At 48.9% G+C, this 14,859-nt stretch overlaps 1 protein-coding gene across 1 annotated transcript in view; it reads right to left on the bottom strand.

Moving 5' to 3' along the window:
* The window catches only part of LOC308575554 (uncharacterized protein), a gene marked incomplete at its 5' end in the record, with an annotated part of 32,882 nt that overhangs the window by 16,482 nt on the left and 1,541 nt on the right, over positions 1-14,859 (bottom strand). Inside the window, 10 exons of the mRNA XM_081174310.1 lie at positions 2,719-2,920; positions 5,478-5,605; positions 6,700-6,775; positions 7,798-7,899; positions 8,237-8,347; positions 9,476-9,657; positions 10,637-10,785; positions 10,946-11,075; positions 11,922-12,046; positions 13,231-13,391. Of these exons, the coding sequence (XP_081030436.1) occupies positions 2,719-2,920; positions 5,478-5,605; positions 6,700-6,775; positions 7,798-7,899; positions 8,237-8,347; positions 9,476-9,657; positions 10,637-10,785; positions 10,946-11,075; positions 11,922-12,046; positions 13,231-13,391 (1,366 nt within the window). The remainder of the gene's footprint in view (positions 1-2,718; positions 2,921-5,477; positions 5,606-6,699; positions 6,776-7,797; positions 7,900-8,236; positions 8,348-9,475; positions 9,658-10,636; positions 10,786-10,945; positions 11,076-11,921; positions 12,047-13,230; positions 13,392-14,859) is intronic.

Below are 14,859 nucleotides of genomic sequence, written 5' to 3'. Positions count from 1 at the left end.
ATTCCCTGAATCATTGGTCTTCCCTCCACCCCTACATGGTTTCCATTATCAAACTTTTCCCACTGCGTCGTATATTTTCTCCATTTTTCTTAAAACAATCCATTTTTACCTTAGTTTTTAATATGTTACAAGCGTTACTCAAATCCTGCCAAAGTTTTTAGTTGTTTACAGTGTTCTCTTAAGTAAATTGTAACCCCCCCTCATTCCTTATTAAACTTTCTATCTTCCTGGTTTCTGATTTTCCCGGTCATTTTTGCCATTTCGGCATAGTCCAACATCTTCATCAACTATTCGTCTCTGGTCGGGACTTTATCTTCTTTTTATCTCAACAAAGCCTATTTTCTGAGGTAACCAACAGCACCACCTGTAGTGTCTGTGATTCAGCATCCACAGAATAGGAAGGTATATCGGGTTTTTGTTTCCTTTTTTTACAATGGCCCAACTGATCAGAACCTACTTTGTAATGCACAAAATCGTTTGTGAGTTAGGAACTGTCTCTACGTACATTTTTGATTGGCTCCCTCTTACATCAGAGGTGGAACTTCTCTTGCCGCTGGCCGAAACAAGAATCCATTTCCATGAAGAAGACTCTTTTTACTTGTCTCAAATTCCCATAAATGTGGGGCATCCCCTCAGCTCATTAGTCTCCTTGGAACCATCCATCTGGGTGTCCAAATATAATCTCCCTCTCCCCCAGCCTCTATTCTGCATGGAACTCTGCACATGCTCTGAAACCCTGGACTCTACTCAAACAGGGGAAATGCAACTAGCTATGGTATATTGAGCAACTCCCCTGCTTCTACTTAGATACCACCCCACGTTTTGTGAAGTTGGAGATACAATGGATTGGGAAGGCTGGGAACAAGCAGGTCTATATAGACTCCCGGAATTTTAATGGAAATGGTTCTCCCTATATAAAGAACAGATTTTGGCTCTTCCCAATGTAACTTGGTCATGGTTTCATTTCAATCTATTGTTTTCCTGTTAAAACCATGCTTTCGGGCAGACCAAGAGTTGACCGCTTTAGAACAACTTATAGTCAATGTTCCTGCTACGTCAAAGGGTGTAGAATCAACTATATGCAAAATATTAATTGAGGTAGAATTTGGTCATCTTATGGACACAAAATTTCCCAGCGAAATGGTCCTTCAAATAATAATCTCTAATGGAAAATGGAACATGCTTGGCGGGGGATTCTCTTTTTAAATATTCAAATATTCAATAAACCATTTTCTTTCTTTTATATAATTTTTTTTTGTTATATTGATTTCTTATTTTTCTGGTAAGTTTTGCCATTTCTGCATATTTCATACGTTTTTGTATCCATTCTTCCTTTACTGGGACTTCTGCTTCTTTCCATTTTTAGGCAAGTAACGTTCTTGTCTCGTCAGCCACATTCCTGCTGGCTCAGAGAGAACATTTGACTAAAACCCATTACAAAACACACACACTGCAGTACCAAAGTCACGTTTAATTATCCACAAAAAATTATGAACAAAACCTCTGTTAGGAAAACACAGTCAGTTGAGGAAAGAAAACCTGTTGAATCAGCCTCGGTAACCCCCAGCACAGATCAAATATCCATATTTCAGTGAGCCTGCAAGTCAGAGCAAAGGGTGGAGGAGGAGAAACACTAGTAGAAAGATTTCTCCTATTGAGGATGCTACCACACCTTAGACCATGGGTAGGCAACCTAAGGCCCAGGGACCGGATCTGGCCCAATCGCCTTCTAAATCCGGCATGCGGACGGTCTGGGAATCAGCGTGTTTTTACATGAGTGGAATGTGTGTTTTTATTTAAAATGCATCTCTGGGTTATTTGTGGGGCCTGCCTGGTGTTTTTACATGAGTGGAATGTGTGCTTTTACAGTGGTACCTCAGGTTACACATGCTTCAGGTTACATATGCTTCAGGTTACAGACTCCACTAACCCAGAAATATTACCTCGGGTTAAGAACTTTGCTTCAGGATGAGAACAGAAATCGTGCTCCGGCAGCACGGCGGCAGCAGGAGGAGGCCCCATTAGTTAAAGTGGTGCTTCAGGTTAAGAACAGTTTCAGGTTAAGAACGGACCTCCGGAACGAATTAAGTACTTAACCCGAGGTACCACTGTATTTAAAATGCAATTCTGGGTTATTTGTGGGGCATAGGAATTCATTCATCCCCCCCCAAAAAAATATAGACCGGCCCCCAACCAGGTCTGAGGGACAGTGGATCGGCCCCCTGCTGAAAAAAATTGCTGACCCCTGCCTTAGGCAGATGCTCTGGACAGCTCACTCCAGCCACAACAAGGTCTTCCTTCCTAGTGTCCCTAAATTTCTTGGAGTGCATATTGGATTTTGCCTCCCAAGCAATAGCTCAAGTCTCTTCAGGGGAGAAGAAAGAGGGGGAGGTCCATTGTGTACCGTCTGAAACTGGCTCTGACCTACAGTGATGGCTAGGAAGTGGCCTTTGCTTCAGCTTAAAAGAAATCAGCTGGTGTCATTTCCAAGAGGACTCTTTGAACTTGTGTGTAGCTATTGACCAGGGGGAGGAAGACCCCCATCAGTTGTGAAGGTGGGCAAGAGGGGCACAGATAGTGAAAGACCACAGAGAGGGTGTCTCTGTGTGTTTAAAAGGGAGTGTTGTGCCTCTTGCTGTTGTGAATATCAGTTGAAAACCTGCCCAGGTTGAGAGCCTCCTAGTAGCAAGTTCTCCCTTGGCTGCTGAGCTCAGAAGCTGGTGTAGGCAGAGAGGTCATCCCGGAAGCCTGTCCGAAGGGCAGAAGTTAGTCTCTTCTGAAAAGGTGATGGGTTGCTGAATTCCTCTGTGATTTCCACAATGGACTTCCCTTTCGTCTCTGGGAGGAACAGGTAGAAGAAGATTCCTGACCCCACAAGGACAGCCATGAAGAGGAGGAAACAGAAAGGGCCCAGAGCATCCTGGAAATAAGATGGAGGTAGGGGGAGAGAGTGCAATGATCAACCCCTTGAACAAGCCCTCTTTGTGCCCTTGCAATGTTTGTCCAGTTTTGGCCCGGGCCATATGGTGTCACAGCCGAGGCTACTGCGTTGGCCAGAAGGGAGAGGAGTCTGCAAACACTTGAAGCTGGGATTCAGACACAGGGGAGGAGAATCAGGAGAGAGATGAGGGCCAGACTAGACAGTGTGATTTTGTCACATAGTTTTCTTCTCTTCTCAATGGTGGCCACAGTGCACAGGTGCAACCCTTTCCTCCTGAAGAATTTCCCCACCGAAAATCACCTCCCAATGTCCCCATTTGCTTCCCCCCCCCAGAGGGGGTTGAATTGATTTCAGGAGGGAAAGGTTGAAACTCCCTCTTCCCACATCCTCCTCCTGGTCTGGATTCTCCACCCTCACAACTCCTAATTAGGAGACATCTGAAGGCAGCCCTGTTTTGGGAAGTTTTTATTATCTGATGAATTTTAATCTTGTGTTGGAAGCCGCCCAGAGTGGTTGGAAACCCACCCAGATGGGCAGGGTATAAATAATAAATAATAAATTATTATTATTATTATTATTATTATTATTATTATTATTATCATTACTAATTAAAACAACAACAACATGAACCACAACGCTGTGTTTAACATTGTGTCTAGTTACCTCTCAGGGAGGCTGCCCTGGTGTTCAGGCCTGATGGCAGCAGCAAGGCAGGTCAGGTGTTGCAGGACCACGGAGAGCTCCATGGGAGCAAGTGGCTCCAACAAAGCCCGAGAACAGACATAACCCCTTTGTAAAGGTAAAGGTAAAAGGACCCCCTGACCATTAGGTCCAGTCGTGGCCGACTCTGATGTTGCGGGGCTCATCTCGCTTTACTGGTCGAGGGAGCCGGCATACAGCTTCCGGGTCATGTGGCCAGCATGACTAAGCCGCTTCTGGCGAACCAGAGCAGTGCACGGAAACGCCGTTTACCTTCCTGCCTATTTATCTACTTGCACCTTGGCGTGCTTTCGAACTGCTAGGTTGGCAGCAGCAGGGACCGAGCAACGGGAGCTCACCCCGTCGCAGGGATTAGAACCGTCGACCTTCTGATTGGCAAGTCCTAGGCTCTGTGGTTTAACCCATAGCACCACCTGCGTCCCTAAGAGGGTGAGGGGAAATACTGCGTTGGCCGGGAATCGAACCCGGGTCAACTGCTTGGAAGGCAACTATGCTAACCACTATACCACCAACGTTTCAGATAACACATTTGTGGAGAACTCTAAATGCTTAAAGGGCCTGAAGTTGGGCCTTCCGCCTTGGAGTGCTCCCTGTGCTGCTGGACTGGTAAGGGTCCTCAGGAAAAGGTACCTGCGAGGGGCCCGTCTCTGGCCTGACAGGCCCTATTGGTACAGGAGTTTCTCCTGGGGGCTCCTAGCTGACAGCCTCAGGCTCAGTTGCTTCCTGCGCTGCAGCAGTCCCCTCAGAACGCTGAACCTGGTGTGAAAGTTACTTGGTTATTATGCAAATAGGGGCAGGTCAAGTTCGGCCCTTTGGCCCATTTTTAGATACTTAGAAGTGCTTTTCATGTCATCCTGCACCTTAGGAGCTCCAGGTGATGGGATAATGTGCAACTGGTCAGCCATGGTCAGCCAGTGTGGCCTATGGTAATAATCATAATCATAATTTATGTATACCCTGCCCATCTGGCTGTGTTTCCTCAGCCACTCTGGGCGGCTCCCAACAGAATATTAAAAACACAACAAAACACCAAACTTTAAAAACTTCCCTAAACAGGGGTCCTTCAGATGTCTTCTCAAAGTCAGATTGTTGTTTATTTCCTTGACATCTGATGGGAGGGCGTTCCACAGGGAGGGCGCCACTACCGAGAAGGCCCTCTGTCTGGTTCCCTGTAACCTAACTTCTTGCAGTGAGGGAACCACCAGAAGGCCCTTGGAGCTAGAGTTCAGTGTCCGGGCTGAGCGATGGGGGTGGAGATGCTCCTTCAGGTATACTGGGCCGAGGCTCCACAACCAGCAGCCTATCCATACCCCAGGGGTAGCGAGATGATGTGGTCTGCAAGCCACCTCATCCCTGGCCATTGGCCCTGCTGCCTGCCAGGACTGGTGTGGTTTGGAGTCCAGCAACCATACCTGAACCACATTGGCTCCCCCTGCACAGCACCACACTGGGTTCCATTGCCAAGGTGTGTAGCTGAGGGAGGGGGTCTCCTGAAGCTATTCTGAGGAAATGGTTATCCAGAGAGACACTACAGATGCCGTAGGAGTCATGCACATATCTCCTTGCCCTTGGGGCAGCACCAGGCTGCTCTCTTGAGCATGGGGCCATATAAGAATAACAACAATAATTTTATTATTTATACCCCGCTTGCTCGCCTGTGTTGCCCCAGCATTATTGGGGCCACAGAGAGAAGGCAGAAGCCGTGGCATCAGGAAGGAAGGCTGGAAGGAGGTCTCTCTCTCTCTCTCTCTCTCTCTCTCTCTCTCTCTCTCTCTGTGTGTGTGTGTGTGTGTGTGTGAACCTGATAGACACTGACCACAGCAAATGGGAAGGTGATTCCAATGACAAAGAGGCCGGCCCAATTCAGGCAGCCGCCAATCAGGAAAGCTGCTGGTCTGGAAGACTGGCTGAAGATTTCCATCATGACAGACATGGAGGCTCCATCTGAGGCAGGAGGGAGGGAAAGACACAAGAAATCATATAATTGTAGAGGCATCTAGTCCAGCAGGAATCTATTGCCCAACATGGGGCTTGGACCCACAACTCTGAGATTCAGAGTCTCCTATTCTACCGACTGTGAAATGCTTGGGGTTTTGGCATGTTCCTGGGTCTGGCCTTAGTGCAATTATTCCCCTTCCTCAGTGCTGTTGCCTAGCAGGACCTTGCAACTCACACCTGGAGGTAACATCCCCACCCTCCCCAACCAGGAGCAGTTGCCCCCAGCCCTGCCGGGGTAAAGGCCTCCTCTGTTAGCATTTCACTCCTCCGTTGCTGGATGTGCGATTGTTACATCACATGTCAGTGTTTACTTTCTAGGCTTGGAAAGTGTGAGAACGGAAGTCAGTCTTATCTCTCTTCCGTTGTACTGTACTTTTGGACTGTTTCTTTGTGTCCCTTGGAGAAGAACTGAGAGGACGCCATGATTGCTTTGTGCTGTATATAGGTAAAGGTAAAGGGACCCCTGACCATTAGGTCCAGTCGTGGCCGACTCTGGGGTTGCGGCAATCATCTCGCTTCATTGGCCGAGGGAGCCGGTGTATAGCTTCCAGGTCCTGTGGCCAGCATGACTAAGCCGCTTCTGGCGAACCAGAGCAGCGCACGGAAACGCCGTTTACCTTCCTGCCAGAGTGGTAGCTATTTATCTACTTGCACTTTGACGTTCTTTTGAACTGCTAGGTTGGCAGGAGCAGGGACCAAGCAATGGGAGCTCACCCCGTCGCGGGGATTTGAACCGCCGACCTTCTGATCGGCAAGTCCTAGGCTCTGTGGTTTAACCCACAGTGCCACCCGCGTCCCTTGGGCTGTATATATTGCTTAATAAATACTTAGAATGCACACACCAAGCTCCACTTCGTTTCTGCTATACTCTGCAGAGTGAGCGTGCACATAGTCTTCTGATATATAGCGCTATTGCGTGCCGGGACTGAAGATTTATGGATGTCCTGGGCTGCGCTTCATCAGGAAGACACCCAGAGAGGTTTGTCTCATCCTGGGGGCTGTGTGTGCCCCCCAGGCGTGTTCCGACATCCTCTACTCACTTGGTCCGATTCCAAAGAAGAGAACAAAGAGGAAAACCAGGGTGACGCTGCAGTACGACGCCCAGTGAGATTTGTTCTAGGGGAGGGAGGAGGGGAAAAACGACAAGCGCCAATGAATTCACACTGGGTATTTAAAAAACCATACACTACTATTTCGTAAAGAAACCATCAAAGCAGTTTGCAACAACTGGACACAAAGCCATGCAATAGGCACCTTATAAAAACATGTTAAAACCAGAAATCAGCTAACGATTGCGTATTCCCAATTTCCCGCCTATCGGCAGGTGTTTAGAGGTTGAAACCGAAGGAGTCTGCTGAAGACTTGGGGAGGGGGAGCAGTGTTGTTTTGCCGCTGGACGCAAAACAGAAAAAGGCCCCCCCCCTCCTACTTTTTGGTGTTGCTGCTGACGGAGGCGACTAGAGGTGGTTTAGAGAAGATAAGGAGCACTGAAGGGCGTGTTGGGGAGTCTGGAGAGGAGCAGGGCAAGAAGCAAAGGAGACTGTAAGCAGCTGCCTCACATTGCCTCATGGGCAGGCCGGCCCTGGTGTCCATGGGGTCTCATAGCTCCCTGCTTCATTTCTCTCTCTTGTGTTATAAGAATTCTAAAGTCTCAGATATTGAATAAACATTCATAAATGTAGAAGGCGAACACATACAGAACTGTATAAACCACGTGTCTGAAATAGTACAGGAGAGCAATCCTGAAGCTACAGTGGGTTACATACGCTTCAGGTTACAGACTCTGCTAACCCAGAAATAGTACCTCAAGTTAAGAACTTTGCTTCAGGATGAGAACAGAAATCACACGGCGGCAGCGGGAGGACCCAATAGCTAAAGTGGTACCTCAAGTTAAGAACAGTTTCAGGTTAAGAATGGACCTCCAGAACGAATTAAGTTCTTAACCCGAGGTACCACTGTATTCCTCTGCAAGGAGGAAGGAAATGGGGAAAGCTTTCCAATTGTCTTTGGACTTTAGGGGCTTGTACCTCTCTTTTCGAATACAGTCTGGCAGGTATCTGTTAAACCTGGCATGCCTAATCAGGCCCGCCAGTCAATTTAATCCAGCGCCCGAGGCAGTATATGTCCTTGGCTCTTACCTGTACTGAGAGAGTAATTGTGAGGAGAAAGAGGACAAGCGCCATCATGCCACAGCCCTGCCACAGGAGGGTCCGCCGTCCAAACCTCTCAATTGTCAGAATCTGAAGAAGGGGGAAGAGTAATTATCATCACCATCATTATTTATTGCAATTCTTACTCTGTCTTGACCATGAGGCCTCAGGGCGAATTACAGCCTATGAAAACATAGTTCAGTTGAAACGATAACCCCTCTAAACACACACCAGGGAGGAGACAAGAAAATGGTTCTTCCATTTCCAAAAGGCTGGAGCGAAAAGGTGCATCTGCAGCAGCCTATGGCTGGCGTGAAGAGACGGTACCAGGCGGCACACCAATGGGGAAGGAGGAAAGGAGCTCCACACACTTGCGCCTCGGTGGAAAATGGCAGAAAAAAGGGGACTGCCTGGGAAAGGGTCTTACACAGAGGAAGGAGGAGAGGAGCTCGCAGAAGCCCACCCCCAGCGAGACGTAAGGGAGGAGGTCCTCTGCAAAACCGGCTGTGCGGAAGACTTCGAAAGTGTAGAAATAGACCTGTGGAGAAAGGAAGGAGATAATAATAATAATAATTTTTATTTATACTCCGCCCTCCCCAGCCAAGGCCGGGCTCAGGGCGGCTAACAAGCAATAATAAAAACAATGAATACAACTTAAAAACAAGATTAAAATACAACATTAAAATATTAAAATGCAGCCTCATCACAGGAGAAGAAAGGAAGGAGTTGTCAAAAGGGGCTCTTGTTGGCCGCTCCCACCTCCAGGGCAACCCTGGGGGGGGGGCATTGCACACTTGCCAACTTGGTCTCACAACAGCTGGCATTAAGATTAAGGCAACCAAAGCAAATGGGCAAAGAAGTCTGTCATCAAGGGAGAGTTTCATGTGTTCAGATACAGATTTCCTGTGCTTTGGCTGCCTTGGGCTAAGGCTGCAGGTGCTCCCCCCCCCCCAGCGCAGGTGAGTCTTCAGGGCAGCCAGCTCAGAGCACTTTCACACCTGAACCTTCACACCTGGCTCCAGCTGGCACCCCATGGAAATGCGAATCCTACCCAGGCCAGAATGCCTGTTTGCATCTGAAGAGCCTGTCTCCTGCATCGCCACTGATCAGGCACCCAAGTAAAATATTAGCATAGAAGATTGTTAAGCCTCACGTGTCAAAACACTGGTAAGAGAGAAGGTCTTGGAAGGAGAGGCTCTGTCCTCTGGCTGCTGCCTTCAGCTATACTTGTCAGCCTCCCCAACCCATCAAGGCTCCTTTCCATTCCTGAAGATTATTAGAGTTCAGAAGTGTTTGTGATGCTAAACCTCAGTCTGCCTTTCTGCAGTGTAAACCCATTGCTTCTATCACCCATTATCCTCTTCTTCCTCCCAGCCCTGTCAGTTGTGTGATCCAGTCTACACCTTTTCTTCCTTAGCTGTGCTTGTTTTCTGTCTGCGGATCTAGACACATCAAAGAAGCGTTTCAGTTAAACGCCGTTGCAAACTTTGCATGAAAAATCGGGTTAGCACAAACGGAACTCCACAGCGCCACCTGGTGTCACTGTGTTAGAATGCACAAACAACGCGCGTAAAGCGCTTTTTCTTTCCCAATGTAGGTGAGTCCCTCCAAACCCAAAGGCAGGGCTGTTCATTGTTGCAGCCAAGGGGAGCCTTTAGAACTCAACTGCGTTGATGCCGCAGAGCTGGAGGGTGACGACGACTGCCACGAGGATGTGCAGCTGCCGACGCAGGGACTGGTCTCTGAGCAGCTCTCTCGCACTCAGGACTTTGGTGCTGTTTTCTGCTTCCTGCTTCAGGTCACTGAGTTCCTGCTGGTGATCTTCTTGACCCCAGAGCTGGTGCATGGCTGGGTTGGGGGGAGAAGAGGAAGGAGCCAGACTTACTGACAAATCCAGGAGGGAGGTGTTACGTACTGAGTTGAATAGGACCCAAAATGCAGCAGTCTGATTGATCCTAGAACAATAGGATCCAAAATGCAGCAGTCTGATTGGTCCTAGAACAATAGGATTCAGAATGCAGCAGTCTGATTGGTCCTAGAACAATAGGATCCAAAATACAGCAGTCTGATTGGTCCTAGAACAATAGGATTCAGAATGCAGCAGGCTGATTGGTCCTAGAACAATAGGAACCAGAATGCAGCAGTCTGATTGGTCCTAGAACAATAGGAACCAGAATGCAGCAGTCTGATTGGTCCTAGAACAATAGGATCCAAAATGCAGCAGTCTGATTGGTCCTAGAACAATAGGATTCAGAATGCAGCAGTCTGATTGGTCCTAGAACAATAGGATCCAGAATGCCGCAACCTGATTGGTCTACAGGAGAATCCCGGAATTAGCCAGTCACGTGGGGCCCATTGTGTAAATAATGTATATAAAGCAGACATTCTGGGGGAACTTCCATTCCTCCTCACCACTATGAGCTGAAGAAAGAGCATGAAAGCCACAGCCCTTGGAGCCAAAGGAGGTGGCAATTGCAGCAGACCTTGGCAAGTGGAGGGGGATTGTGTAGAATCTGCCAGGAGGGTCCTGGCATCGGGACCTATGTGGATGTCTAGATCCTGTAGGCTAGGGCAGTCCAAGATAAAATTAAGCAATCCCAATGCCACTTCTAACAATAATACTTTACATATGGGGTGAGGGTTGTCGTGAAGAACTGGCAGGCCCAAGGAGGTTTTAAGCTGCCCCTTCCACCTCAAGAACCCCACTTTTTTTCCTGGAAAATGTGTATGTGAGAGATGAAGCATTGGCCAAGATGCTGCCTAGTCTCTTTCCCCCTTCCTGTTGTCTATCCCCCTTTCTCCCCAGGGCAGTCCTTGGAGGCCTCACCCTTCACGCAGGCGCCTTCGTTTCCCTTCTGGATCAAGAGGTACGGAGGAGATTCGGGGAAGAAGGGCAGAGTTAGCAGCTGGAGGAAGGCTGTGGCCCCAATGAAGGCCAGGAGTGAAGGCCAGGAGGACTCTGTGCCCAGGCACTCCCTGCAGAGGAGGAGGAGGAGGATCAGGCGAGGCTTCACGTGGAATCAGAGCACAGGTCCGCTCAGCTCAGTCCAGGCTCAGGAGGCGGCGGTCAGAGAGCTGGTACTGTGGCCCAGCCAGAGAAAGGGAGCCTTCTATCCACCCCGGGAGGTGCAAGTACCTGAGCCCAAGGATTTGGCCCAAGGATTTCCCCAAGGACCAAAAGAAGGCGGACGTGGCGTTTGCGAAGCCTCGGAGCTTCTTGGGCGAAACTTCTCCAGCATACTGGGGGTGGATGGTCAAGCAAAAGCCTGGGGCACAGGGGGAGAGAAGGACAAGAGAGGAACAGAGTCAAAGGGAGAGAAGCACCCCAAAAAAAGGGGCTGACGTGGCCGTGAGCTGAACCAAAGAGACCACGGACGTATGAACCCAACCCCTTACCAAATCCACCCACCCACCGGCCCCAGAATGGTTGTCCAACCACGTTGGCAAATGTGGCACTAGCCATAGCTGTCAACGCTTCCTCTTTTTAAAGGGAAATTCCCTTATTCCCTTGTATGCCCCACGGAGGACCTTAAGGTCCATATATAGCAACACTCTAGAGGTCCCAGGCCCTAAGGAAGTTAGATTAGCCTCAGCCAGAGCCACGGCCTTTTCAACACTGGCTCCAGCCTGGTGGAATGCTCTGTCTCTTGAGACCAGGGCCCTGCAGGATCTGATTTCTTTCCGCAGGGCCTGTAAGACAGAGTTGTTCCACTTGGCCTTTGGCTCAGAATCAGTTTGATTCCCTCCCCCTTCTTCTTTTTCCTTTCTCCTCCTATGATGAGATTGCTCCCTAATTGTTTTAATGTTGTATCATAATCTTTTAAATAGTATTTTAATCAACTTGTTTTTATTATTGGTTGTTAGCCGCCCTGAGCCTGGTCTTGGCTGGGGAGGGCGTGGTATAAATAAAAAAATATTATTATTATTATTCTGAATAGGATTCCTCGCAAGAAAAGGGAAACGTTGACAGCTATGGCACAAGCCCCTTGCTCCCTTCAAATGGAGAGGGGAGTTGAGAGGTTTCGGTGGGGAGCTGCCCCTTGCCAGCTGACGACAATGCCTGGGCTCTGGAGTCCTCACAAGGCTACCGCAATGATGCCGCAAGACCTTACCGGCGCTCACGCCGAAGAGGAACCGCCCAATCAGGATCATCTCGAAGGACTTGGCTCTCTTGCTGAAGGCCACGAGCAGAGCTGCCGCGAGGATGAGCAGGTCAGTCCCCAGCATGCTCCTCTTCCTGCATCCGAGGGCACAGAAATGGGGTGGCAGAGGGGACGTGGAGAGCGGGAGGGACATCACTCACATCTGGCCTGCTGCAGAACCTCTGACAAGCCCCAATTTGTTCAGAGCTTCCTAAGCCAGTGGAAAGCAGCCGTCCTGCCAGGGCCAGCCCAGGACATTTTGCTGCCTGAGGCCACCATTTCCAAAAGCAGAAGCTTCTGTGTGCATTGGCCATGGGAAGGCAGCATCTTCCACTGCAACCAAGGACAGCAAATGAGCTTAGGGTAGGATTACCAGGTGTCCCCGGATTTGCAAATCTGTCCCCGGACAAATTCCGTCCCCGGAATGTCCCCAGATTTGCAAATCTGTCCCCGGGAAACGTGGCAGCGTCAGCTCTGGCTGGCTTCAGGAGCTGCCGGCTGCTGTGGTGCCCACCATTTCCCCTTGCCGGAACTTCCGGCGAGAAAAAATGGCGGGCGCCACGGCAGCAGGCAGCGAGCAGCTCCTGAAGCCAGCCAAAGCCAACTGTGCTACCAGGCTGGCTGTGGGCTGCTGACTGCCGCTGCTGCCGCCATTTCCGAAGGGGAACTGGGGACGTCTGGCAGTACAGATCTCCTGCTCTCTTCCCCCTTTGTTTTGACTGATCTTCCGTTGCCCAGTTTTTTAAAAAAACTCTGCGCATTTATGTTTCACAGGGTGCAAAAGAAGGGCTTTGCACTTTTATACAATATGCATGTGTGCTTGGGGCCAGGATCTTTTGCCTCACCATCCCCACTACTGACTCCCTCTTGCTACTCAGCTTAAAAAAAAAAGAAGTGCCCCCGAATTCATTGAAAAAAATCTGGTAGCCATAGCTTAGGAGGTTGCCGAGAGAGAAGGAATAACTCTGTCCTTTTCCAGCACCCCCCTTGCCGTTGTTTTGCAGCATTTGACTCCCGGGTAGGGACAGCACTGATTCTGGCTCTGGCTGTCTTGGACTGCAGAGCGCTAGAGGAGGCACCAGAAATAACAGCTGTCCCAAGAGAAGCAGGATTTCTCATGCGCCAGGATCTCTCACACCCTTTTATAAATTCTGCTGTAAGAAAACTCAAACAGGGAATATCTCAGCAGCTAGGTTTTAACACAGAGCCAGAGGGCAGAATGGATGTGTACCAAAGTTCAGAGAGTTCTTTTCTGGCAACCGTTTGGACTATTACATACTTGCCATATTTTACAGTCAGGTAGGCACTGCAGAGGCAGCCCAGCAATCCTCCTGCCCCGTAGATAGACACAATGAATGACCACAGGAACAAGAGGGCACCTTCAGGCAGCGGGGAGCCAGAGCGCTCAAGCCAGGTCTCATTCATGAATTTCTTGATATACTAGGGAGGGAAGGAAGGAAGGAAGGAAGGAAGGAAGGAAGGAAGGAAGGAAGGAAGGGAGGAAGGGGGAGTTGAGGCATCAGCTAATGCTTCATCATCATCATCATCATCATCATCATCATCATCATCATCATCATGCAGAATTACTTCTTAACCCTTTAAAAGTGTTTGCTTCCCTACCCATCCCAAAAAGATATTTTGGGATTATTTCTCTGCTGATTATTTCTCAGATATCAAAAGTGTCATAAATTCCAATTGCAAACCAGCAGCAAATGAGATGAAACAGAAATTTCAGCCTTGGAAAATGCATACATTATAATCTCATGGTTTGGGAAAAGAGCATTGGTCAAGTTGTTTATTATTCCTAAATGAGTACAGTGGTACCTTGGGTGTCAAACTTAATCTGTTCCGGGAGTTCCTTTGACTCCCAAAATTGTTCAAATACCAAGGCGCGGCTTCTGATTAGCTGCAGAAGCTTCCTACAGTCAAGCGGAAGCTGCTTCGGATGTTTGGCTTCCAAAAAATGTTTACAAACCGGAAACTTACTTCCGGGTTTGCAGCGGTCGGGAGCTGATTTGTTTGGGAGCCAAGCCGTTCGAGAACCAAGGTACCGCTGTATTCCTGTCTCAAGTTCTGCTGTTGAGAGAAACGGATTGCAAATTTTCAAAATGTCAAGAGAGTATTTTAGAACATTGCTGAAATGGAAGGACTCTTTTTCGGGGACTTTCTAGCAGGCAAAGAAGACACACTTCTCAGTGCTCTCCAGTTAAAGCAAACGACCATCAGCTCATTCAGAGTTACTGCAAGCCTCAGCTCCTGCTCAGTCCAGCTAGAACTGGTATATACACTGTACCTCCAAACAGTGCTTTTTTTCTAGAAAAAGAGGCGCCCGTAATCACCATGAAATTGTTACAGTAAGTGCCACACATTTTAACAAAAAAGAGAGGTGCCCCTGCTGTGTACTCTTGAGTACCCCCTTGGTGTGTGTGTGTGGGGGGGGGAGTACTTCCTTCAAAGCACCTCCCCCCGCCCAAGAATAATGGGAACTATAGTTTACTCCTCACATAGCTACAATTCCCAACACCCTTAATGAATTACACTGGTACCTCTAGATGCAAACGCAACCCGCGTCTGCGCATGCACGGGGCGCGACTCGCCGCTTCCGCGCATGTGCGTGACGTCCTTTTGAGCATCTGCGCATGCGCAAACGGCGAAACCCGGAGGTAACGCACTCTGTTACTTCTGGGTCGCCGTGGAGCGCAACCCGAAAATATTCATCCCGAAGCTACTTCAACCTGAGGTATGACTGGGATACTTTGGGCAGGAAATGTGCTTTGAAGATGCAGCTCATCTGCTACCCTGGTTTAAAGCCTTCTGAATAAGCCGGGGGGGTGTGTTAATCTTAAATCCAATTCAGTTCCCTTCCTCCCCAGTCTCAAACTGAGGCACCAGCAAATCAATTCTGTTT

This window comes from Podarcis bocagei (assembly GCF_964188305.1).
Source record: "Podarcis bocagei genome assembly, chromosome: 16".
NCBI lineage: Eukaryota > Metazoa > Chordata > Lepidosauria > Squamata > Lacertidae > Podarcis > Podarcis bocagei.
This window is presented reverse-complemented; position numbering and strand designations above follow the sequence as displayed.